The sequence below is a fragment of the Cyphellophora europaea genome, assembly GCF_000365145.1.
Source record: "Cyphellophora europaea CBS 101466 unplaced genomic scaffold supercont1.10, whole genome shotgun sequence".
Classification (NCBI taxonomy): domain Eukaryota; kingdom Fungi; phylum Ascomycota; class Eurotiomycetes; order Chaetothyriales; family Cyphellophoraceae; genus Cyphellophora; species Cyphellophora europaea.
The window spans coordinates 507954-529806 of NW_008481798.1; the positions used below are offsets into that span (position 1 = coordinate 507954).

Here is a 21853-nt window from a genome sequence, read left to right on the forward strand (position 1 = left end):
TCGGCCACCTTCCGGGGACCGTTGCCGAAGTCTCCGCACTTCATCCCCGCAGTCAGCGAGCATAAGATGGGCTCTATGAGGAGGTAGCGTAAGCGCCTTCGACTTCAGCGACTCTACCCTACCGACATAATGGGGAGCGCTGGAAAGAAGCCATTGGTCTATGTACTTGATCCTTACCATCCGGCCGCCATTGAGCTGCTTAAGGCTGATACTTCGGTGGACGTCATTCTGCCACCTGAGGCAAGCAAAGATGATGCACTGCCGCGCGCAACTGGCATTCTCCTACGCAGCGACACTCGCATCAATGCTGCAGACCTCGAAGGTGCCAATTCTAAGCTGAAGTTCATTGTCAAGCAAGGTGTCGGCGTCGACAATGTCGATTTGCAAGCGGCAAAGAGTCGAAATGTCGGAGTCTTCAATACGCCCGGATTGAACTCCGAATCTGTCGCCGAAATGACGCTGACTTTGGCACTCTGCGTTGCAAGACGCGTCACAGAATTCGATCGCAAGATCCGTGATGGTGAGAAGGTCGTTCGTAGCCAAATGCTCGGAAAGAGCCTGTTCAGGAAGTCTCTGGGTATTGTTGGCATGGGCGCTATCGGTTCCGAGTTGGCCAAAAAGTGGAAAGGGGCAATGAATGGACCACTGATTGCATTCGATCCTTACGCGAAAGAAGAGGCCTGGCACGACCTGTTCGGGTTGGAGGGCTTCACACGCGTTCAGAATCTGAACGATCTCCTGAAAGCTGTTGATGTGGTATCGCTCCATGTTCCACTCACCACATCGACGACGAATCTGATTGGGGAGAAGGAACTTGCCATAATGAAGGACGATGCAATCCTGCTGAACTGTGCCAGGGGTGGTGTAGTGGATGAGGCGGCTTTGCTGAAAGCGCTACAGGCTGGGAAGCTCTTTGGTGCCGGCCTTGATGCCATGCAGCATGAGCCTCCCAGCCGCGCTCGTTACGGTGAAACACTGCTTACACATCCACGGGTCGTCCTGACACCACATGTTGGTGCTTCAACAGAGGAGAATCAGGCAATGAGTGGAAGAAGGGCAGCTGAAATACTACTTGACCTCATCGCGGGCAGAGGTGAGCATCAATCTTTAGCCTAGAGCCCAATGCGCAACATCTCCTACCAAGTTGAACATAGAAAACTTGACGCGAAGTAAGATCAATGTATCATCCCCTGCAAATATCAAAGCTCAGGGAATGGGATCTGCTCCATACCAACGTGGACGCTGAGCACAGCTGAATTGTGAATACTAGGTAGTAGAGACGATATTGTCTTGGCATCGATGTTGTCTTGGCAATAAAACCCCTCGGAATTCGACCGACAACATTTCAACTCTTATCGATCTTTCGCCAGCGATGTTGCGCGTCGACCGGAAAACTAGGTATTGTAGGGGAGAAGATAGCTGCTCTTGGGATCTAAATCTCTGTTCCGCGAACTCGCTCTCTGCGCGCACAAAGTCTAGCCCGACGGGCTTTAGCTGGACTTAGCCCTCGTATTAGTTGACGGGGGGAGACCATCGGTCGTTAATTCCACCACAGATGCTCTTCTACCGGAGTCTTCTCTAGGTCTATTGTCCATCATGCCTCCGGCGCGCAAGGATCTAAACAAGTCCATCGCGAAGCGTGTCGGCAAGCGCCAGGCTTACCACCTCACATGTCACAATTGCCGCACCAGAAAAGTCAAATGCGACGGCGCACAGCCTGAATGTGGCATCTGCAAAGCCTACTCTCAGCAGTGCCAGTATGACAAGGCACCGCCGATGAGCCAGGTTCTAGCAATGGCAGAGAGAATCGCACAGCTCGAGAAAGGTCTCGATATACAACGCGAAGACAATCAGCAGCACGATGTTTCAGATGGTGCGAGCGTTGTTATGGAGGTACCGAGTCCTACAGCATCTCGAACAACCGCCTATCGATCGCCTGTTGACACTGTCACTTCCGCCAGCCAGGAAACTCCACATTATCCATCAACATCTGCTGTTGAGGACCCAGTAACCGGTCAAAATGAGGAGAACTCCACGAGATCGCCTTCTCTCACTGCAGTAATGCCGACAATGAACGAGGAACAGCTCCAGTACTGGGAGAAGTCCGCGGTGCAGGCTTGCGCCACACAGCTGCGCCTCCCAGAAGAAAGGATTGAGCATCTGCTTAAAACTCACTGGACCTGGGTGCTACCGATGTTTTTGTTCTCTAATCGCGTGCAATTTGTGCGAGATGCTGCATCTGGGGGTCTGCATGCCTCCGAGCTGCTTTTGTGTGTGATATGTCTGCATTCCACTCGATTCACGGATCATGCTTTAAGCGAGGAGCTATTTGCTCGGGTACGCCTGTTGCTCGGTCAAGAGCTCCACCAGAAACCAAAGATTCCGACTGTCCAAGCACTTCTGCAGCTCAGTGCTCGGGAAATGGGCAAGGGGAGCATTTCACAAGCATGGTTATACAGTGGAATGGCATTCCGAATGGCCGTGGACATGGGCATTTTCACCAAAACCAAAGGACAGCCATCCGATCTCGAGCTCGATCGTGTCCATCAGCAGCTAGCCTGGTCCTGCTACACCTGGGACAAAATCGTCAGCCTCTACCTGGGACGAGTACCTACGCTGCCTGAAGTACCGAATTTCCCTCCCCCAGTAGTAGACGAAATTACCGAGAAAAGCATATGGATTCCCTATGGTGCGGAAACCCTCAGTGCCTGGCAGCCGATGTTCTCGTATACTTACTCGGCGTTCGAGAACTTCTGCAAGCTCGTGGTCATCATTCATGACATTTTGATCACTGTTTACGCCAAAAATCGACCTCAGCAAATCACCTACTTCGTGAACCAGACACGCCAGCGACTCGAAGAATGGCACAAAGACACACCGCCTCATCTCAAAGCCGGGAGCGTACCAGATCAATGCCCTCCTCCGCATATTCTGACTCAGATCATGCTCTACTATACTACGCTCATCCTCCTACACAGGCCATTCCGCAGTAACTCGCAATGCCAGACGATCTGTCGCGATGCGGCAAGGCAGTGTGAAGAGCTCATCCTCTCGTTCGAAAAGTCGTTCGGTCTGTCCCACGTCACATATCTGATAGCATACTGTTCATACACAGCCGCTACCGTTGCCCTCCAGGATCTTCACGATGGTATTGAAGGGTCCCAAACCAGAGTGAACACATACCTCCGGGCACTCTATTCGGTCAGGGCTGGAACTCCGGGCATCCAGCGGAGCATTGATATCATCGTTCGCAATCTCGATCGACGAACCCCCGCCCCCAAACCACAGACCGAGTCGACAAACCAGGACTTGCAAATGCCGATCGATGCGCTGCCCGCATTTCCGTTCGATGTCAATTGTGATCTGATGAACTTCACCACCGGTGACGTGGAGAGCTTGCCAATTGGAGGCCTCGACTCGTTTGCTTACGGATTTGTGACAACACCGAGCGACAATTATGCCAACATCTTCTGATCAAGTCTGATGTGTTGACAAGAAGTTGGCAAGGAAAAAGCTGCTGAGTCGCGTCGGTAACGTACGAAAAGGACAGATCAAAGTAGCAACTACTTTTGCGTCTTCTTCACAACAGTTGAATACGACCCTATGTTGTATCAGTCCCGGTCAGTCTCCGGGGCATGAACGCATCTCTAGCGGGTCTCGGGCAAGACCCTGTGCCGGCTATGTTCCGCGGAACATCTCCCCGAGGCGACTGAATTACTGAGATGAGTATCCGGCTCCGTACCTGTTGCACAACTTACTCCAGAGCCAAGACCTTTGGTGTATCACGGTGTATATGACCCAGGTTGCAGGCTGCCTGATCTGGTGTTCGGCCGAGGCTGTAATGCAATCTCAGCCTTTATTTTTCACTCAGCCACTCTGACACTTTATTTGACATCAGCCCGCAGCATGTACACTAACGAGGGCAGACCCCAACACGATGGCCGACGGGTCTGATGTGATCGGAAGGGTTCACTTTCCACTTCGTGGCAATTCCCGACTTTTCAATCTTGCCACTGGCGGTCAACGAATGAGTATTGGCATACTCCTGGGCGCGGTCATGCGCATTGTATAAACGGACGAGACAAAAGATCGTGGCAGCGGGCGAAGTAGGCCAGATCATGGCTGAAGAGGTTCACCGAGAGATCGAAGGCATCTCTGAGGAGGAACGTTTGACTACGAAGATGGACTTCCGCTACATTACTTAGAAGAGTACAGCAAGTTGTCGTGAGCCACAGCATGTCGAAGCTACCAAAGTCTCGGGTTCTTTTTCGGAAAGCACCGGCGTCAAGACATGCTGTTGTGATCGCATGACCTCGACGACTGGACTTCTGTGTCAACCACTTACGTTCTCAGCTACTTTCAAAACTGCAATGCCATAGAGATTGCGGAGAGAAAGCCTTGCACAGCCCAGTCTATTGGTTCTGGACAGAGCATTCTCTGCCTTCCCTTCCACTAAAAGAACGCGCAAGGACGTTAAGGTAAGGTGATTAATCTATCTTGCTGCAAAGCAGGCAGTAAAATCTTGGCGATATCAGTCTTGGCGGTATCAGACTGCAGCCAAAAAATTTCCAAAAAGCCAAAAACAATCAACAATCAGGATTCGCTGATGGTCACCCACTCAACTACTAACTGATCGGCCTGTGGTTTAAGTTGCCTGAGCGGACGGGAAGGCCTGTTTTCCGCAGCCTGTGGTCGATTGCGAAAGACTTCTGTTGTTATACAAGATAAGTACACTATTTGCAATCAATTTCGCTGAAGGATTGGTAACGGGCCCCGGGCGGCTTTGAGGCCGGTAGCGGAACCTGCTCTGTAACACCCGAGCCTTCAGCTGCCACCTAACGAACAGCTTCCATCTGCCTAGTCTTAGACCAGTGTCTCATGAGAAACTAGCACACACTGCAGGTGCAACCAGCATCATACTTTCACATACCATCCGTACACACAGCTCACCTACATGACAGCACCAGACCTTAACAGCACACCTGAGCAGCAGAAGAGAAGTAGCTCGAGGTCTCGCAATACCTTTGGTCTGACAGTTGCAGCTGTAGTCTTGGTAATTGCGCTAGTCTACGCGCAATATGCAGATCTACTAAGCCTACAGGCGACTGCGGGCAGAGACCGCGTCCGTGCAGAGGTGAAGCACTTCGTAAGATGGCAAAGAATCCGTCTTCGGACAGCTAAAGACCTCGATCGAGCTCTTCCTGTCCTCATTGACTTCGTCAAAAACCCGGAGCACGCATTGTCGCTCAAGGAGCTGACATTTGATACCCGGCGTTATGATTATGGCAGCGACGCTCCACTACCGCCAATAGCCCTGCCGGAGACTCTTTCGAATGATGAGCAGAAGGTCATGGAAGCCGTGAAGGCCATTGAGCTTGGAGTTGAGCTCGAAAAGGCGATAATGGAGGCACTGATCTGGAAAACTCGCGGCATCGATGTGTCCGAAGCAGAGGAAGCGGAAGCAAACCCGCTGGACTATTGCGATCCTCGTCGCTTTGAGAGAGACAACAACCGCAGAAACCGGCGGCTGCAGTACGCAAGAGTATTGACTATTCTGTTCTGCAGCCTGTCGCCGAACCTGACCATCCTCCGTGTCACAGAACCCGAGCATATCTTTGCGGAGTTTCTTGCCACAGTTAATCACCGCTGGGTCTCTCATGGCACTATTCCCATCTTCGCCAGTCTCAAGGACGTACATCTGATCGAAAGGAGTGAGGGCTACAGCATATTAGAAGATGAACGGTTCTATCGCAACATCAATCCTCTTGAAACCATTCGTTACTTCCATCGACTTCCGTCCATAGAGTCATTCTCAGCCACTACGCTCTCAAGCGGCCGGAGTGAACTCGACCATATTCCGCCGGGACATTCCCGCCTTCGAGCGATCTCCGTCACCAACTCCGACGTTGGCAGCGCGACGATGTGCAGCCTCATCCGCCTGGCCACCGCACTCGAAAACATTACTTTCACTGCCGGTGGTCGGGCAACAAATGACGGCAGCTTCTCTGCAGTATTTCCCAAATCCCTAGGCAAGTGCCTGGAGCAGCAGAAGGCTACTCTGCGTAGTATCGATATCGATGCAGATTGTCAGTGGTGGTCCAGCATGATGTCTGGGGACGGGGACGCGGAGGATGGCGTTGGCATCTACGAGCGGCAGGAAGACTATCTGCAATTAGAACTTGATCGTTATCGTGAGGAACCGGAGTGGAGGGCCGAAGAAGAGGACAGCAAAGCACGAGGCTTGCCCCTGCTTTCCCGCGATCTGCCTGACACAAAAACATACAACGGCACGATTGGCAGCCTGGCCGACTTTGAGAACCTGGAGAGCCTGAAGATTGGTATAAAGCTACTACTCGGAGATATGTATGGTCCTTTGGAGGAACCGCAGCCAAAGCCACCAACAGATTTGGTCGACATGTTGCCCCGGAACTTGAAACACTTGACTCTCCGCGGCTACAGAAAGGGCGAGCGCAAGGAGTACGACGAGAACGTTGAGCAATTGCGGGCCGTGATGGCTGACAAGCTGCCTTTGCTGGCGGAGGTTGAAGGATTGGACGAAGAGGTCCCGAGCGGAGAGCACGTGGAGGACTGTGATGCAGAAGATGCTCCGTTGTTTGTGATGGAGCCGGTGGAGGATGGGTGGCTTGAGGTCGAGCCAGACAAGTCAGCATGATTGCAGAGTCAATGACCTTCGACTTCCGGAAGCCCATGTGTTGGCCGAGACTTGCCTTTATGGTTAGATACCCGCGGATCGCCAGGAAGAAAAAATGTAAACGGAGGTCCTCCGTTGAGTTGTGTCAAGATCAGCCGATCATGGTCAGGGGTGTTGATGAAGTACAGCAGGTAGATGGACTCGATATATGGTCCTTGGGACGGGGCGTATCCTTTTGACAGTGACTGTGTTTGACGTATAGTCCAGGCTCGATAAGGCTACAAGGATACACAGCATCATAGGGCGAAATGGGGAGGTTGCACCCAAGGCAGGTCAGGCAACCGCTTGAGGCAGCTCTGTAACCGCATCCAGATATCTTTTCGCCCCTATGGTAGCGAATCCATTCGCGAGAGATTGCCAAGGGCATAGACGAGGCCCTAAACGAAGTCTGCAGGGAGCGGGGGGCCGGAAGCCCGAGTGCTACGGAGGCCAAGGCAAGGCCTCTCCTTGAACATGCTCTGATAAGATGTTGAGCAGGGTGGCCTTAACATCGATTCCAATTGGGATCAGGGTTACACTGTATTTTTGCTACTTGGCGGCCACAAACAGGTCTGGAGAAGCGAGAACTGATCGGCGAACATGGCGCATGGTACTACTAGCTGCGGAACAGATCAACGTCATGCAGTTCAAGAGGCCTAGTCAGCCCGCACTGCTTATACAGGATTGCTCAAACGGTAGACTGAGGCAGGCCTCTCGTCAACATCTGGACAAAGCTTCCTTTAGCAATCAATAAATATTAGCCGACAAGTCCCAGTCGCAATTCGACATGGACACCAGCGAAATAGACGCCAAAGTCCTTGAGAGTCTCCAAGGTACTACTTTGGCATGCTCGGCCCTCAAGCCCATCTCGGGAGGTACTGTGAACTGGAACTATCATGCAACACTAGTCAAGCCGCTCGAGAACGGCTTCACAGAAGTTCTGGTGAAGCACGGGGAAAGACATATGAAGACCAGACCCGAGTTCAAGCTTGAGTTTCTCCGATGTGTAAGGACAGACCCCCAGGATAGCAAAATATGTTCCGCCCCTTTAATGGTGTGCTAAAGTTAACCTGTCCCCCAACAGCAAATCGAGTCTGAGTGCTACAAGAGCCTAACCCACCGTCCCTTTACTGGCGGGACGGGGGCGACGGATTCCTTCAGCTTTACCGTCAGGACACCAGAGTTCATCCACTTCGACGAGGAGAACCTCAACCAGTTCCTGGAGTATCTCCCACAGGGGACCACCTTGAAGAGTTATCTCTTCGGAGACCACCACCTCACGTCGTCAGGTCCCGAGTCATCGGTGTCGCTAGAGCCGCAGTTTCAACAACTAGGCAAGGCCATTGGCACGTGGCTCACGCGGTTTGTCAAGTGGGCCGCGAAGCAGGCCGAGCTGAGGCAGACGGTTGCGAAAAATGCTGAGGCGCAGCGCATCCGGCACTGGGTCAGCTTTCTGTGGCTGCACGATCGTATCAAAGAATATCCAGCTATCTTGGGCGACGTCAAGGGGGTCCTGGAAGAGGTCGAGCAGGCGGTCGCCGCGGAGTTGCGGGACGAGAGGAAGCTGCAGGTTATTCACGGAGATCTCGCCATCGGCAAGTAAGCAAAGCTCAAGACCCATGATCGTTCGCACCAGGGGATTCCAGATATTGACTTCGTGTGGCAGTATTGTGCTACCTGATGCGCCACTGCGTCAACACGACAACATACCCGTTTTCATCGTCGACTGGGAGATGGCTGAATTGGGCGTGCCAACTACGGATCTCGGCCATGTAGTAGTCGACCTGTATGCGCTGTGGATGTATAAATCGATCAAACCGGCGCTGTGGATCATGCAAGGGCTGGTCAATGCGTACGGCGAAGTGACTGAAGAGTCCGCGTTTCGTACTGCTCTGTACATTGGCTCACATTTGATCTGTCTCATAACAGTCAGCGACTGGCTCCCTGCGGACCAAGTGGAAGAAGTGGTTCGCCATGGGAGGGATATCGTCGTGCATGCTTGGAAGAAAGATCGTTCTTGGTTTGAGAAGGGCGAGTTGAGGTGCCTCTTTCACCAGATCGCGTGAGGACGCAACAGTGTGTATGTAACTCATACTGCGCTTACTAGGGAGAGGCAAGCTAGGTGGCCGCCACGCTTCCGACGATGCTTCTTGTATAGAATACTAGTATATGTGGCTCGCTCGAACAATCCTGATGCGGCTGAGCAAATTCTGTGCGTCGATGAGATGCGCCACACAGCTTTCATGATCCATTGTGTGGTTAAACATCTCTGATCCAGCCGACCATTCTGCTGTATCAAGAAATTCCCAATCCTGAGTCTCCGGTGCTTCGATGGATGTGCGTACACATTTACAGAGTCCAAGACTGTTTTTTCTCCATGCTTCAAACAATCCACCTTGAGCTTCGCCAACCTCATCTAGCTGCCGCTTCAGCCGATTGCCACCATCTAGTAGTGCAGCACATAAGCTGGTGAGCTGTCCAACGATTGTTGGACGCTCATGATACCGCTGCGTGTCATCCATTTCGTGCATTGATTTGTAAACTTCCCAAATTCTGTACTCACAATAGGCGTTGAGAGCAGTCACAAAGGAGAGATCAACCTCTGCCGAGTCGTTAGGAGTCTGACGGTTACAGGTAGACCCGAACTCAGACCACATCGGGTCGAGTGAGGGCAGAGGACGCATGTTCTTAACGAGCGTCACAAAGCTGCTTTGAGCTTGCCAAAGGTTTCCCTCCCTCAAGGACTCTTGATGATAAGACATCAGGGGTTTCCAAACGTGCTTCACACTTCTCACAGAAGCCTTAAGTGCACAATAGGTCTCAAAAGCTTGCTCCTGTGCGCTTTTTCCAGTGTCGAGATTGACGGAACCGGGCTTGCTCAACTCCTCCGGCTGCTTTTTGCGTTGATCGTCGACCTTGTAACTTCCGCTGAAGTATTCCATGCTCGATTTGTGCTTGTCTCTTTCGGCATTGAGCATCGCTTGAAGCCGTGGACAGTCCGGCAGATACTTTTCGTCGAACCTTTTGACCAGCTGCTGGTTCTTATCTGTATCATCTGACAAGCGAGACAATGGCTCAAGTACCATGAGCAGCTCTAGCTCATCTGCTGCAAAGGCTTTTGTGCCAGGGTTCTTGAGGAGCTGGCGCAGTGCCTCTCTATTCATCGTACGAACCAAAAATTCCGCGTACTCAGCAAACACTGGAAAGCACCAAGTGTAAGGCTCGAGAGTTTCCTTGAACATCGTATGGCATTTATCATCGAGCCCAAGGCGCGCAAATAGAACGAATTGCTCAAGCTCAGCAACGACATCTTCTTCAAGATCGAGTTCTATGTTGAAGACGATATCTTCAAACTCGGAAGGTCGCTTCTCGGCGACGGATCCTTGTAGATTCTTTGCCTTTTTCGAGGTGCCATCTTTTTTGGTCTTCGTCGGTAGTAGTAAATCCTGCAATGGTTCATCGGGTGCCCTCCCCCCTCTATTTCTATCATAGCTGGAGACGACTCGCGATCTTGATTTTCCTGATGTATTTCGTCTTGAGTTGCTGTCACCTGGCTCGCTGATGGGTCCAGGGTAAGAAGATCGTGGTGAGCTCGACCAACCACCAACATTAGTGGGCTGGCGCCGCCTTATCCTTACAGGAGCTTCCGAGGTCTCACCAGAATCTCTAAAACACATGATGATAGTCAAAGTGAGGTTTTGCGCTCCAGTCTTTCAACATTCGGCCACTATATACCCTGGTTTGTATGTGCAATGAGATGGAGCAAGCAGTTGTCATTGCGTCGTTGTCCTACGCCACAAGGTCATCGAAAGCAAGCTCAAACTGAAGCAGATCGATTTGGATAAGACAGATGTTGAAGCTAAAGAAACGAGGGAAGGCACGCCGAAGTAGGAGCTACGAAGCCGCACAAGGGCGATGCAGCTGCAAACCCCGCCTGCCATGGATGAGTCTCGGTACGTGGCACCATTCATTGGCCAGATAGGTATTTTGGCAGGTCGGTGGCTTTCTACTCAGCTGCTCGCCCCTCCATCGAATTTCTCTGTCCAAGTTCAAGTTCAGCTTCTTTCGCGCTGCCATGCCGAACCCGGCACCACCTATGATCGGAAGGCATCGCCAAAGGTATGGCGAGCTTCGAAGAAAAGTTCAGGAGATCGATACTGACCCGGGAGCGCCTCCACGTAACTTAGCCCGGACGGACATCAGGCGCGCAAGGGTCAGCTGCTGTCTGAAAGCGTCTGACACCAAATGGGGCAAGCAGGCGGATCACAATGTTGCCATATTCTTTCTTGAGATTGTCATGTACCAACCACCCGGATATCTGCTGAAAGACCTCACGCTTCAAATTAAGTTTCTTGAGCAAGACCCTGATAGAGCTGGCAGCCGATCACGCCGGCGAGCACGGCTCTGGCTTATCAATAATCCGTCACCTACCCATGTCACAGGCACACCACGTAATCAACACCACACTAGAGGCTACTCGATCGAACCTGGAGGAGGAGCTGGCGCAATCAGCTTCTCCCTAGGTCGGTTTGGGCACGAGCGGTCGATGGAAAGAGCACGGTCATGGATCTTCCGCAGCAACCGGGATCTCGATGAACACGACAATTATACTGGGGCCAGCTGGATCTGGGAATCGAACAAATACAACCCCCAAGTCGACGGTCCAGGACCTCTGCAAGCAGCCCTGGTCGTGCGACACCCCTCACAGCCGTTTTTCGTGACTTGCACCGTGGAAGGGAATCTGAGGAAGAATTACTCGATATTGCGACTGTTCCGTCGTAACCACCAGGAACCGGCAGAGATTCGAATGATTCTACCTGTTGTAAATGATCGGGATCTCAGCCAGGATATCGATACGCTGGAGGACAAGATAACGCGGCTCAATCTGGAGTTCGATCGGCGTGAGTATCGCAAAAGTCCTGAGTGGGTGTTGCGCTAACCGGGGAAAGGAGCTGTACTGGCGGCACAAAATCGTGCATCATCCCCAGCATAATGTCACCCAGAGGTCGGCACCTGCGGACATCTCCCTGGCTACAAGATCAGCCGTTTCAACAGTATTGAGGAATTCCTAGGAGACTGATGCGAGCACATCTGAGCCGATAGTAATGCTCTCGAGGCGCAAACGTCACTGGCAGTCTCATGAGCCATGTGAAGTACGTTCCATATGAAGACCATATTAGATGCGGCATAGAAGGGGCGAGACCATGCCGTATCGTCCCTCTAGGCTGAAGTTTTTTCGCGTCAATTGGAGGTGTCGAAAGGATCCATTGGCGGACGAGGGGCAGTCACTGACGATAAGTTCTTCTTTATATGACTATCGCATCCCGGAGAGGGCAGCCGGAGCACAAACCTCGATGTCGACGCTTTGAGTGTAGTCTCGTCTGGTAGTCAAGATGGTTAGGTCGATGATATAGCAGTTGTCAGAGCAAGTTGATGCTGTTGAGACTGGGGTCGCACCATAGGGATCGGGCCGAAGAGAGTTAGACCTCTTGTGAACGCGCTAGCTCGTATTGGGAAATCAGCATTATTAGCCCCGTTCTGTTCGGCCCCTCTTCGAACCTCGGTCGCTCGGTGATTTTGGGGTCTTCCCCGAATGCTTTCTCGGAGGCAGTGATATGACGGAGGTCTGATATCTTCTCCTCGACTTCTACTAATTTTTCCCCAAGCAAGCCTGTCTTTGCTCTCGCCAAAGACCAGTGTACTCTCCCCTACACTGTCTTTCCCATAACAGAAAGCAGATCCGACCAAAGGTGCGATTTCCCTCCCTCTCCAAAAGTCCACTACTGGACTTGGTCATTTACCACCGAAACCGCAATGCCACCCAAACGCCCCTCCGCGCCCAACCCGGTAGAATACACCTACGCGCAGCCCACCAACAGCAGCGTCTCCCACTCCATCGCCTCACCCCCCGCCATCTCCAGCACCACCTTCCACATCGCCGGCATCCTCACGCACGTGCACGGCCTCGCCGAACTCCCCTCCTCCTGCACCGAAGTCGCCGTGCTCTGGCTCCTACACCCCCGCCTCCAGGACCACCGATGCATGGCCCCCTTCGCCGCCCACATCATCACCAACTACTACGCGCACCTCAAGACCGGGGCCGGCGGCCGTGGCACCGGCGGCAAGGAAACGGGTTTGATCGCCGTGTCGTTCGACCAGCGCAACCATGGCACGCGCCTGGTCGACAAGCTGGCCAACGAGGCGTGGCGCAGCGGCAACGAGCACCACGCGCAGGACATGTTCAGCTGCTTTGCGGGCACGGCCGAGGACACGAGTCTGCTGCTCAACTACCTGGCCGCGTACGCTTTTCCCGAGGGCAAGGTCAGAATCGCGAGGAACATGGTCATGGGCATCAGTCTGGGCGGCCACGCCGCGTGGCACCTCGTCATGAGGGACGAGCGCTTCAGTGCGGCGATTGTGGTCATTGGGTGCCCGGATTATACGCGCTTGATGGTGGATCGCGCGAGGTTGAGCAAGAGGGCGTGCTGGCTCGAGGGGCAGGGGAAAGGGTTCTTGGGCAGCAAGGACTGGCCGCAGGGGTTGGTGGAGGCGATAGATAGGGTAGACCCTGCGTCGTACTTCTCCAAGGTGCTGGGCAGGGGGGCCGCTCCCGGCGAGGAGGACTGGGCGAGGACCATGAGTGAGGAGGAAGTCCGCAGGGTGAGGCCGGAGATGGAGAGGTGTTTTGGAGGGAAGAGGTTGCTGATATTGAGTGGCGGTGCCGACAAGTTGGTCAACTACAAGTTCAGCGAGCCGTTCCTAACCTGGCTCAAGAGTGCCACGGCAAAGGGCGGTTGGTTCGATGACGGCGGTCTGCATTTAAAGGATGTAGTGGCCGAAGGCTATGGTCATGAGGTTCCTCCGAGCATGGTTGAGGAAATGCTCCCGTTCATCAACGAGACGATGGACGAAGCCGATGGCCGGCAGCGACGAAGGTCGAAAATATAGGCATATATGAGCCTTTCTAGAGTGATAGAAGCCTGCAAAGGCATAAACGCCACGGTCTGCGATCTACGATAGACTTACCAGGTCAAAATTACAGGATCTACGAGCAAAACTGAAAAGGAGGACCCCAGAAAAGGGCGATGCTCAGTCCAGAATGGACGCAGCATTCCCTCGAGAGATGGGAACGAGTCAACATATAGTTGACCCGGAGCCAAAGGCTCGAACATAAACATGCTCATGTGATTGATGTTTCATTTTAGAGCTACCACTTCCGCCTCATGGGCTTCACATGGCGCGGCATCCGACTGCCTTGTCGTCGTTATGGTATCATGCAATCCGTCAGAGCCAGCCATTGCGACCGTTCTCTGCATTTGTCCGTATCCCACTGAAGCAGAATCAACGCTTTATGCAACGAGCTCAACGACACCACCAGCCTCCTTGATCTTGCGCTCTGCCTCCTTGGAGAAGTAACGGGCCCGAACGACGATCGGGATCTCGGGTATCCGACCCTTGCCGAGGACTTTAGAGTATCCGAGAGGTAGGAGGTCGAGGACAGGGGCGGTGTCGGTCTTCTTCTCAGCGACGTAGGCCTCGCGGGTCTCGGTGGGGACGAGGGCCCAAAGCTATCACCGGTCAGAATCTTGTCATGTAGCGCTTCATTCAGTGTGTATCTCACCTTGTCGAGGTTGATAGTTGGCTTCCAGAACTTGTTCTGGGTCTTGTGGAAGTAACGCATACCAACCTTACCGAAGTAACCGGGATGGTACTTGTCAATGTTGGTGCGGTGGTGGTGCTGACCACCGGCCATACCGCGACCACCTGGATGCTTGCGGTGCTTGCCTACACGACCGTGACCGGCGGAAACATGACCGCGGCTGTGAACGAATTATTAGCATTGTGTTCGCTTTGCGCAGGATATTCGTGCGATCGTGCGCGCTCCTGTGGTAGAAAATACGGCATCGTGCATTCGGGTAGACTCACTGCTTGCGGGTCTTGGTCAGTCTGGTAGGCATATTGACTGACTGTGAGGTTGTCGATGTGGTGGGATAACGAAAGGGTCGTGCAGGTGCAGTCCGAAAAGTCGTTGTCAAAATCGAGACGCAGTGGGAAGTCGCGGCTTGGCGTGTGGCTTGGCATTCTGCCGCCTCGTCACGCGGAGCCTTGATGAGTTGGCCAATCACATAGTTCTCTTCCACTACGCCGTTCCACTACAATTCGAGAGTCGTTGTCTTCTGAATGATCAAGCACTTCATTTATTACGGAAGAAGGCATGTAGACCAACTTCGGTCGCCTCCCAGCCGGGCCTTTGATTGACGATCATGCTTTCCCTTATCCACCCAGGGAGCTTGCTTCTAATCCGCTCCGTTGCGAAACGTCTGTCCACCAAAAGAATCGCAGCATAGTCGTTGCGATGCCTGATGGCCCTGCCAATACTTTGATTGACAGCTCTCATACAAGCGTTCTCATAGAAATCTCTGCCCGCCGCCTTGGCTCTGAGCCTCGCTTCATTTTCTGGGTAACCTTGCTCTTTGCATTGTGACATCTTCGCCGACTCGATGTGGTCAATTTTGGCCTTCCATTCGCCGCTGTTGGCATTGGGAAACGGCAGGCCAACACAGACGACAGCTCTCCCAAGGCTATCTGAAAAGTTGATGCCTTCGGAGAGCTTGCCGCCAACCACGGAAAGGAGGAGGCCGCCCGTGCCGTTGTCGATAGCTTGGGCATAGTCCCTGAGCAGGTCGTCGACTGACACGCCTTTGGCTTCTTCAAAGACCTGCTTCTTTTTCCCGAGAGCCTGCAACAGGGGCTCCGTGTTGACTGGCATCTTCCAGATCTTCACCACCCGAGCAAGGTATTCGTAGCTTGGGAAGAAGACTACGACACCGCCAGGAACGGAGCTGACCACTCGAAGCAGCAGTTTCCCAAGCTCTAAAATCATTGTCTCCAGCCCTCTCTTCTCGAATGTGAAATCAAATTCGAGACCAGAGGGACCATGTGCGACCGATCGCGCGAACATGTTCTCCTCGGGTATGACGTGACCGAAGGTAAAGGTTTTGAGGGTTTCCGGAGGCAAATACGAGAACAGGTGGTCGGCGTAATCTGACATTGGCGACATTGTCCCACCTGCGAGAATGACTGCCCTGGCCTCCTGAACAATCTCTCGAAAGTGCTCCTTCGGATCGAGCAATGTATATCGAACAACCACGTTTCCATCTTGCCGACTAGCGAAGAAGCGGCCTTCAGCGTCAGGGTTCATGAGAGCAGCCAAAAAGCTTTGGAAGTGCATCAGAAGACCCTTGTGCTGGCCGCCCTTGTTATCCTTGTCCTTAAGCTCAGTGTAGCCCTCGACCTTGTACGCAAGCTTACTCTCTTGTAAGTACTGCAACAACTTGTGGGGCTTAATCTGGTCAACCCCCTTTCCCGACATGAGCTGGCTGGCAGTGACAATGACGTCTTGCCTTTGCAGGTTCTCCCCAATTCTTCCCAGGCAGTCAGTTATCGAGTTTAGCAGCCTGATCACTTGTGTGACATATACTCTGTTCTTGCCTTTCAGCTTGTTCTTGAAGCGCTGAACGTAACCTGTCACCTGCTGTGTAGCGATTTGGATTTGCGTCAGTCGAAGTGTTATGGAGAAGGTATCAGCAATGGCGTCCATAAGATTGTGTGCTTCGTCAATCACTACGACGTTGTCCTTGACGGAGACGCCGAGAGCCTCCCGGGCTGACTTTTGTAGCAGCAGAGGGTAGGGTAGAGTCAGAACCTCGCTTGGAGCGATGGCTGGCCGAGAAGCATAGTACGGACAGATTTCCATCTCACGACCCAATTTTGCTATGTCTTCGATGTCGCGCACCTGTGCAATTGATCGAGTCCGAAACGCATCCAGTACTTCCCGGTCGTCCTTAGTTGGTAGATACGGGCACTTCTTGTCCTTTGCTATGCCAGGTTTTTGCAGATCGAGACACCGCTCGTTGACTGCGGTAGTAGATGCTAGGCGACTTACCTTCTCGTTAATGCAAAGGTTCTTCCTGGAGCCGAGTGCTAGATGTTTCACGGCTTCACTCTGCTGCACATCCTGCACCTCTGTTTCCTCAATTGGCATACCTGGCGGTGGCTTGACCCGGCGAAGCTCGTGCACGAACTGTGTCAGCTGCGAGTGAGTGCGTGAAGAGAAGATCACCTTCAGCTCATCCGCTTGCGCTACTTCCTCCTCCACCAGCTTTGGGCCACGCAGCTTTTCCAGTAGGACTCGCGTCGACGCTGACAGCCCGTCGTCGATGGGAGTGCCTTTGTGATTATCTGTGTCGGATTCGTAATCTTCGAGCATGAAGTGCTCCTCATCTTCAGCATCTGGCCCTTCCTTGTTACGTCGGGGGCGCTTCGGTGGTCTACCATTGGCCTGGAGGTCTTTGCGCCTTGCCTCTTCCCATCTAACCTTCGCAAGCTTAGCTTCGAGCTCCTCTCGCTCACGTAGGAGCGTTTTGCGACGGTTCTGCTTCTCGGCTTGCGCGAGCCAGTCGTCTGGGTCAGTAGCATCACCCTCGATCTCGCCCTCAAGCGTACGTCGCTTGTGGTCCCGCAGCCACGTCAGGGAGCCACAGATCAAGCTGAGAGATTTCCCTGTGCCCGTCGGGGACTCAAATATGCCGACTTGGCCATTCTGGATACAATCATAGAGACTACTCATAAACCCTAATTGGATGTCGTAGGGGTCATATGGGTGTCGAAATTTCGGGTCGCTAGGCTTCATCGTGCTCACAACAGCAAGTGGAGTCTCTGCACCGAGAGTGTCTCGGTAGATCCGGATGGTGTGAAAGCGTATGGGGCTTCATCACAGACTATTGCTGCTGCGCCTCAGTAATTTCCATTCGGCAAGGCCACGTCAGTGTCGAGAATTGGCGCGAGAAGGTAGCAACGAGTGATACTCGGGTCCAGGAGTGGTACCAAAGATGACCTCCAGGGAAAAGGAAAGAAAGGAATCCGACACAGCTTAGGACTTTCGTTCTGATGATTTGTATGCTGGTAAGGTGCAAATGGGCATAATCACGATTGTCGAGCGCGTCCACGGAAAACCCGCGACGCGTCCGTTTGAAATGACACGCCGCCGCAGTGCTACCGGCGGGGTTGCCCGAGATAGGACCGATGTCTAGAGCGCATTTCAACATATTTTCGACGCCTACATCTTCGGCCTGATACTACTACCAAGCAGCCTCTGATGAGATAGACTTTCACAAGCGAACGTCGGGAACTCGGGTGAGCATGCTGACTCGCCTCGTTCAGCACTGTTGGATGTGGGAAGCACTAACTGTATGAAAATGTTGCAAGGCTGAGGCGGACATTGTGACACCCGCTCGGGGGCCAATAGTTCTCCTGCCCAGCCCACCGCCCCCAGTTCATCGCTATAGTTCAGGGCCACGGAGAGGCGCGGCTCGCATCGTAAGCATGGCAGCGGATGGCCATGTGTTTGATCATCAACTAGATCATATACTACAAGTCAGGCCATCTGCAAAACCTGCTCGGAATAACAAGGTGAATGCCAACGTCAGCAGAGATTGCTATGATGTGGAAGTGATGAATAGTAGACAGGGAGTTAATGGCTAAGGCCGCCTGCGCGCGCCCTTGATGCAGCTGCTCGGGCGTGGTTTCCGAGTGGCTCTAAGCGTGTAGAAGCACCCGGGTTCCTCTTTTCCAATTTTGGCTCTGCCACGCTTCCAGGGTTCCTGCAATATGAACGAGATCGCCCGTAGGCCTGGTTGCGCCCCCTAGCCAGGACCGTTCTCCATCCGTGCTGATTGGAATGGGGCTGAGCTTCGCAGCCTCGTGTGCATTGCCTTGTGATGGCAACCTCCATCCGTCTTTACTACAACTATTGCTTGTGCCCGATGGGGCGGGAACACTCTTCAATAGTAACAGACTTGCTTCTCTCCTCCACTGTCCAACGCTCCTTCAAGTCATGCCCAGCCCGTGTCTGACCTGACCGAGATTGCTGCGCCGATCGTCACTTAATAACCCCTCCACCTACCAAGACTACCACTCCATTGCCACACCACCATCCTCAACACTGTGTTTCAATCGCCGGCCAAGAACACGGCAATACGGTCTGAACATATTTTGCATAGCGGCATACAAGGAGCATCAACCTGCAAACCCACCCTGCAATTCGGCCGCCGACCAGTAACCGGCCTTACCGAGCCTCCTCGCCTAGATACTAACCACCCCTGCGCCTAAGGCCACTGCCTGTCCAATATGTCTTACAACACAGGTGCGACCTTTGTGCCAGGAGGTGATGACTCGTTCTACATGCCCGAACTCGTCCAGCCTGCTCCTCACCGGTAAGTTTGGCACTCTGCTGCTGACCTGCGGTCTATTGACAAACTGCAGGGTCAACGACCACCCCACCAATATGCCACACAACGTTGCGCAGATGGAGCAGCTTGCTCAAGGGCGGGGGTCGCCGCGGATACAACAGACTAACGGCTGGGGACAGCAACACCAGCCACCCAGGATAGACTCGTACCAGCCTACAGTACAATCATTTGCCTCTCCCACCAGCAGCAGCTACACCGATGCTACACCTACAAGTGCTAGTGTATACTCTCAGCCGTCTCCACAGACATATCAACAACAGCAACAGTACTCGACTGGTCTGCCAGAAGCTCCTAATTTCTCTCCCTTTCCGACGCTTCGAAACCCTCCTGCGAACATTCCCCCGACCGACGAGCAGAAAGAGGCTACACTCGAAGCGGCGCGGGAAGCAGTGCTCGCCTGCAATGACCCAGACGTCCAATTGACTTGGGCTGCAGATACCCTTCAGTACGTCGACATCTCCCAGCAAAACGAGCAACGCATATCCCAGAGCCAGAATGCGCGGCCCCGAACTCCGAGGGTCGAGCGGCAACTGCGAGACGATGCAACCAAGATTGTCAACTTCTTAGCCGATCAACACCACCCAAAGGCAGACTTCCTTCGAGGCACATGGTTGGAATTTGGCAAATTTGGCGAACGAGTTGACAAAAAAGAAGCGTTTCATTGCTACACTCGATCGGCGGACAGAGGCTATGCTAGGGCGCATTATCGCATTGGCATGCAGTTTGAGTCGTCGAATGATGCGCTGAAGGCGATCAAGTACTATCAGCGTGGAGTGGATGCAGGAGACGCAGCCTCATGCTACCGACTGGGAATGATGACCCTACTCGGCCAGCACGGGCAATTCCAAGATTATGAATACGGCATCAGTCTCATCTACAAATCCGCCGAAGCTGCCGACGAAAATGCCCCTCAAGGTGCTTATGTCTACGGCATGCTAAAAGCAGGAGAGCTCGGTCAAGTCAGCGTACCTGAGCGGTTCTGCCCGCGCGACACTATCGCTGCAAAGACGAATATCGAGAAAGCTGCATACCTGGGCTTTTCAAAAGCTCAGGTGCGCATGGCATCTGCTTATGAGTTGGGGGAACTAGCATGCCCGTTCGATGCGGCTCTCTCGCTGCACTATAATGCTCTAGCCGCCAGACAGGGCGAGACCGAAGCGGAAATGGCAATCAGCAAATGGTTCTTGTGTGGCCAAGAAGGTGTTTTTGAGAAGAACGAAGAAATGGCTTTCACATACGCTCAGCGAGCCGCTGTCGGTGGCCTTGGTACTGCCCAATTCGCTATGGGCTACTTTTATGAAGTCGGCATTTACGTTCAGTCCGACTATCAGACAGCTCAGGAATGGTACCGCAAGGCCGCGGACTCAGGTAATCCAGATGCCGCCGGCCGTGTAGACGCCATCAAGCGTTCCAAGACTCTCTCTAGGAAGGACCACGAAGCCACCGCTCTGGACCGGATTAAACAATCTCGAGCCCATGGCACCAACTTGGCTGCCGGTTCTCCATCAATCACCATGCCCGACCCATCACGTCTCAATCTTAACTCCTCTGCTCCATACCCCGAGGGGCCTGTTGGCTTGCCCATATCCTCTTCCAGCCCAGATTTCCGTCCCACATCCGCTTTTGGAGTCAATCCCAACCTGCGGCCATCAAGCGCCGCTCCAGCCTACCCACCCGGTCCAGGCCCTATGTCACCTCAGGGCCGTCCACCGCCTCAGCAATACTCAAACAATTACCATGGTGGCCGTGTTTCGGCGCCTCCTCAGCAGCAATATGTACCTAATGGTCCAGGGCCAGGTCCCAACTTTGGCCCAGGCCCAGGTTCAGGCAGCCGCCCACCAATGCAGCGCCCTGGCACGGGTTCCCCCTACATGCATCCGCAAGACCAACGTCCTTACACGAACTCACCAGCCCCCAACCTCGGCTTTACCGCTCCACTTGAGGACCGCCGTCCGAGGCCTCCTCACCCCGCTGAGGGTCCCCGCCCGCGCCCGCCGCCCGGCCAAATGGGTCCGCCTCCTAGCTCCCAGATGCGACCTCCTCCCGGTCAACATGCGCGTCCCCAGCCGCCTCCACAGCAGCAGGCGACTTCAGGCTCCCAAGGAACGCAGAGGCCGCCGCAGAAACCTAGCACGCCGCAGCCGGTTCAGAAGCCGAACAAGGTTGCACCTAGCAAGGTCCCGGCCAAAGCCTCCGGAAAGGTAACGCAAGGGCAAGGGCCCAGCACTTTCGATGAGATGGGCATCCCAAACAAAAAGGACAAAGGCGACTGTGTAAGTGGCTGCCACATGAGCCCCTGTGGTGTTATTGATGTGCTAATGATTATGTGCAGATCGTAATGTGATTGCTATCGCACCGTCATGATATTTCAGTCTCAGATGAGGACGAGACACGTTTTGCACGCTGTTCCAGCAATGATACCCCTTTGGATTTTGAGATATAGCATTTTCGTGGACATTCGTCCATGGCTACGAGCAAGTGACCGATGAGCTCGAGCATGCCAACTTGTAGCCAGATTCCCCTTTTCGAGCACTTTACAGCGATTGTATAACAAATTGGAGATCCCATGGGAAGTCGGGTTTGACTAAAGACCCAGTTGCATTTTGAAGCGTATGTCGGCAGCATAGAGAGGAAGTTCGGCAAGCGCACAGTTATGAATGCTTCTTGAATCGGTCCCGCAGATAATGATGAGCCAAACAATTTACTCTAGTCGTATACCAGAAGGACAAATACAATGATTTGGTCTGCCGTAAGATAGCGGAGAGGCATATTGCGAGGATGTGATTGAACTCTTCAGACAAGTCAACCTTCCTTCTTCGTTTTCCCCTTCCCCTCCTTCTGACAACCCTTC

The 21853-nt window shown here is 53.3% G+C and overlaps 10 protein-coding genes and 1 non-coding gene across 11 annotated transcripts; 7 read left to right on the plus strand and 4 right to left on the minus strand.

Moving 5' to 3' along the window:
- Positions 1-129: 129 nt before the first annotated feature.
- Positions 130-1116, plus strand: HMPREF1541_09286 (phosphoglycerate dehydrogenase; the record flags this gene model as incomplete). The annotated part of the gene is made up of 1 exon (XM_008713961.1): positions 130-1116. The coding sequence occupies one exon, from the start codon at positions 130-132 to the stop codon at positions 1114-1116; it is 987 nt and encodes a 328-aa protein (XP_008712183.1).
- Positions 1117-1596: 480 nt separating this feature from the next.
- HMPREF1541_09287 (uncharacterized protein) lies at positions 1597-3474 on the plus strand (the record flags this gene model as incomplete). Its single annotated transcript, XM_008713962.1, has 1 exon — positions 1597-3474. The coding sequence occupies one exon, from the start codon at positions 1597-1599 to the stop codon at positions 3472-3474; it is 1878 nt and encodes a 625-aa protein (XP_008712184.1).
- Positions 3475-4580: 1106 nt separating this feature from the next.
- HMPREF1541_09288 lies at positions 4581-4696 on the minus strand. The gene has a single exon (XR_573430.1). It is a non-coding gene; the product is annotated as a 5S ribosomal RNA (ribosomal RNA).
- Positions 4697-4954: 258 nt separating this feature from the next.
- On the plus strand, positions 4955-6673 carry HMPREF1541_09289 (uncharacterized protein; the record flags this gene model as incomplete). Its single annotated transcript, XM_008713963.1, has 1 exon — positions 4955-6673. One exon carries the CDS (start codon positions 4955-4957, stop codon positions 6671-6673), a length of 1719 nt encoding a protein of 572 aa, XP_008712185.1.
- An 805-nt stretch (positions 6674-7478) lies between these two features.
- HMPREF1541_09290 (uncharacterized protein) lies at positions 7479-8757 on the plus strand (the record flags this gene model as incomplete). The annotated part of the gene is made up of 3 exons (XM_008713964.1): positions 7479-7697; positions 7776-8290; positions 8358-8757. 3 exons carry the CDS (start codon positions 7479-7481, stop codon positions 8755-8757), a joined length of 1134 nt encoding a protein of 377 aa, XP_008712186.1.
- Positions 8758-8853: 96 nt separating this feature from the next.
- HMPREF1541_09291 (uncharacterized protein) lies at positions 8854-10368 on the minus strand (the record flags this gene model as incomplete). Its single annotated transcript, XM_008713965.1, has 1 exon — positions 8854-10368. One exon carries the CDS (start codon positions 10366-10368, stop codon positions 8854-8856), a length of 1515 nt encoding a protein of 504 aa, XP_008712187.1.
- Positions 10369-10766: 398 nt separating this feature from the next.
- HMPREF1541_09292 (uncharacterized protein) lies at positions 10767-11630 on the plus strand (the record flags this gene model as incomplete). Its single annotated transcript, XM_008713966.1, has 1 exon — positions 10767-11630. One exon carries the CDS (start codon positions 10767-10769, stop codon positions 11628-11630), a length of 864 nt encoding a protein of 287 aa, XP_008712188.1.
- An 875-nt stretch (positions 11631-12505) lies between these two features.
- Positions 12506-13639, plus strand: HMPREF1541_09293 (uncharacterized protein; the record flags this gene model as incomplete). Its single annotated transcript, XM_008713967.1, has 1 exon — positions 12506-13639. One exon carries the CDS (start codon positions 12506-12508, stop codon positions 13637-13639), a length of 1134 nt encoding a protein of 377 aa, XP_008712189.1.
- Positions 13640-14040: 401 nt separating this feature from the next.
- On the minus strand, positions 14041-14649 carry HMPREF1541_09294 (60S ribosomal protein L27a; the record flags this gene model as incomplete). The annotated part of the gene is made up of 3 exons (XM_008713968.1): positions 14041-14259; positions 14313-14511; positions 14618-14649. 3 exons carry the CDS (start codon positions 14647-14649, stop codon positions 14041-14043), a joined length of 450 nt encoding a protein of 149 aa, XP_008712190.1.
- Positions 14650-14885: 236 nt separating this feature from the next.
- Positions 14886-17384, minus strand: HMPREF1541_09295 (uncharacterized protein; the record flags this gene model as incomplete). The annotated part of the gene is made up of 1 exon (XM_008713969.1): positions 14886-17384. One exon carries the CDS (start codon positions 17382-17384, stop codon positions 14886-14888), a length of 2499 nt encoding a protein of 832 aa, XP_008712191.1.
- Positions 17385-18880: 1496 nt separating this feature from the next.
- Positions 18881-21346, plus strand: HMPREF1541_09296 (uncharacterized protein; the record flags this gene model as incomplete). The annotated part of the gene is made up of 3 exons (XM_008713970.1): positions 18881-18966; positions 19016-21275; positions 21335-21346. The coding sequence occupies 3 exons, from the start codon at positions 18881-18883 to the stop codon at positions 21344-21346; spliced, it is 2358 nt and encodes a 785-aa protein (XP_008712192.1).
- Between the last annotated feature and the right edge of the window lie 507 nt (positions 21347-21853).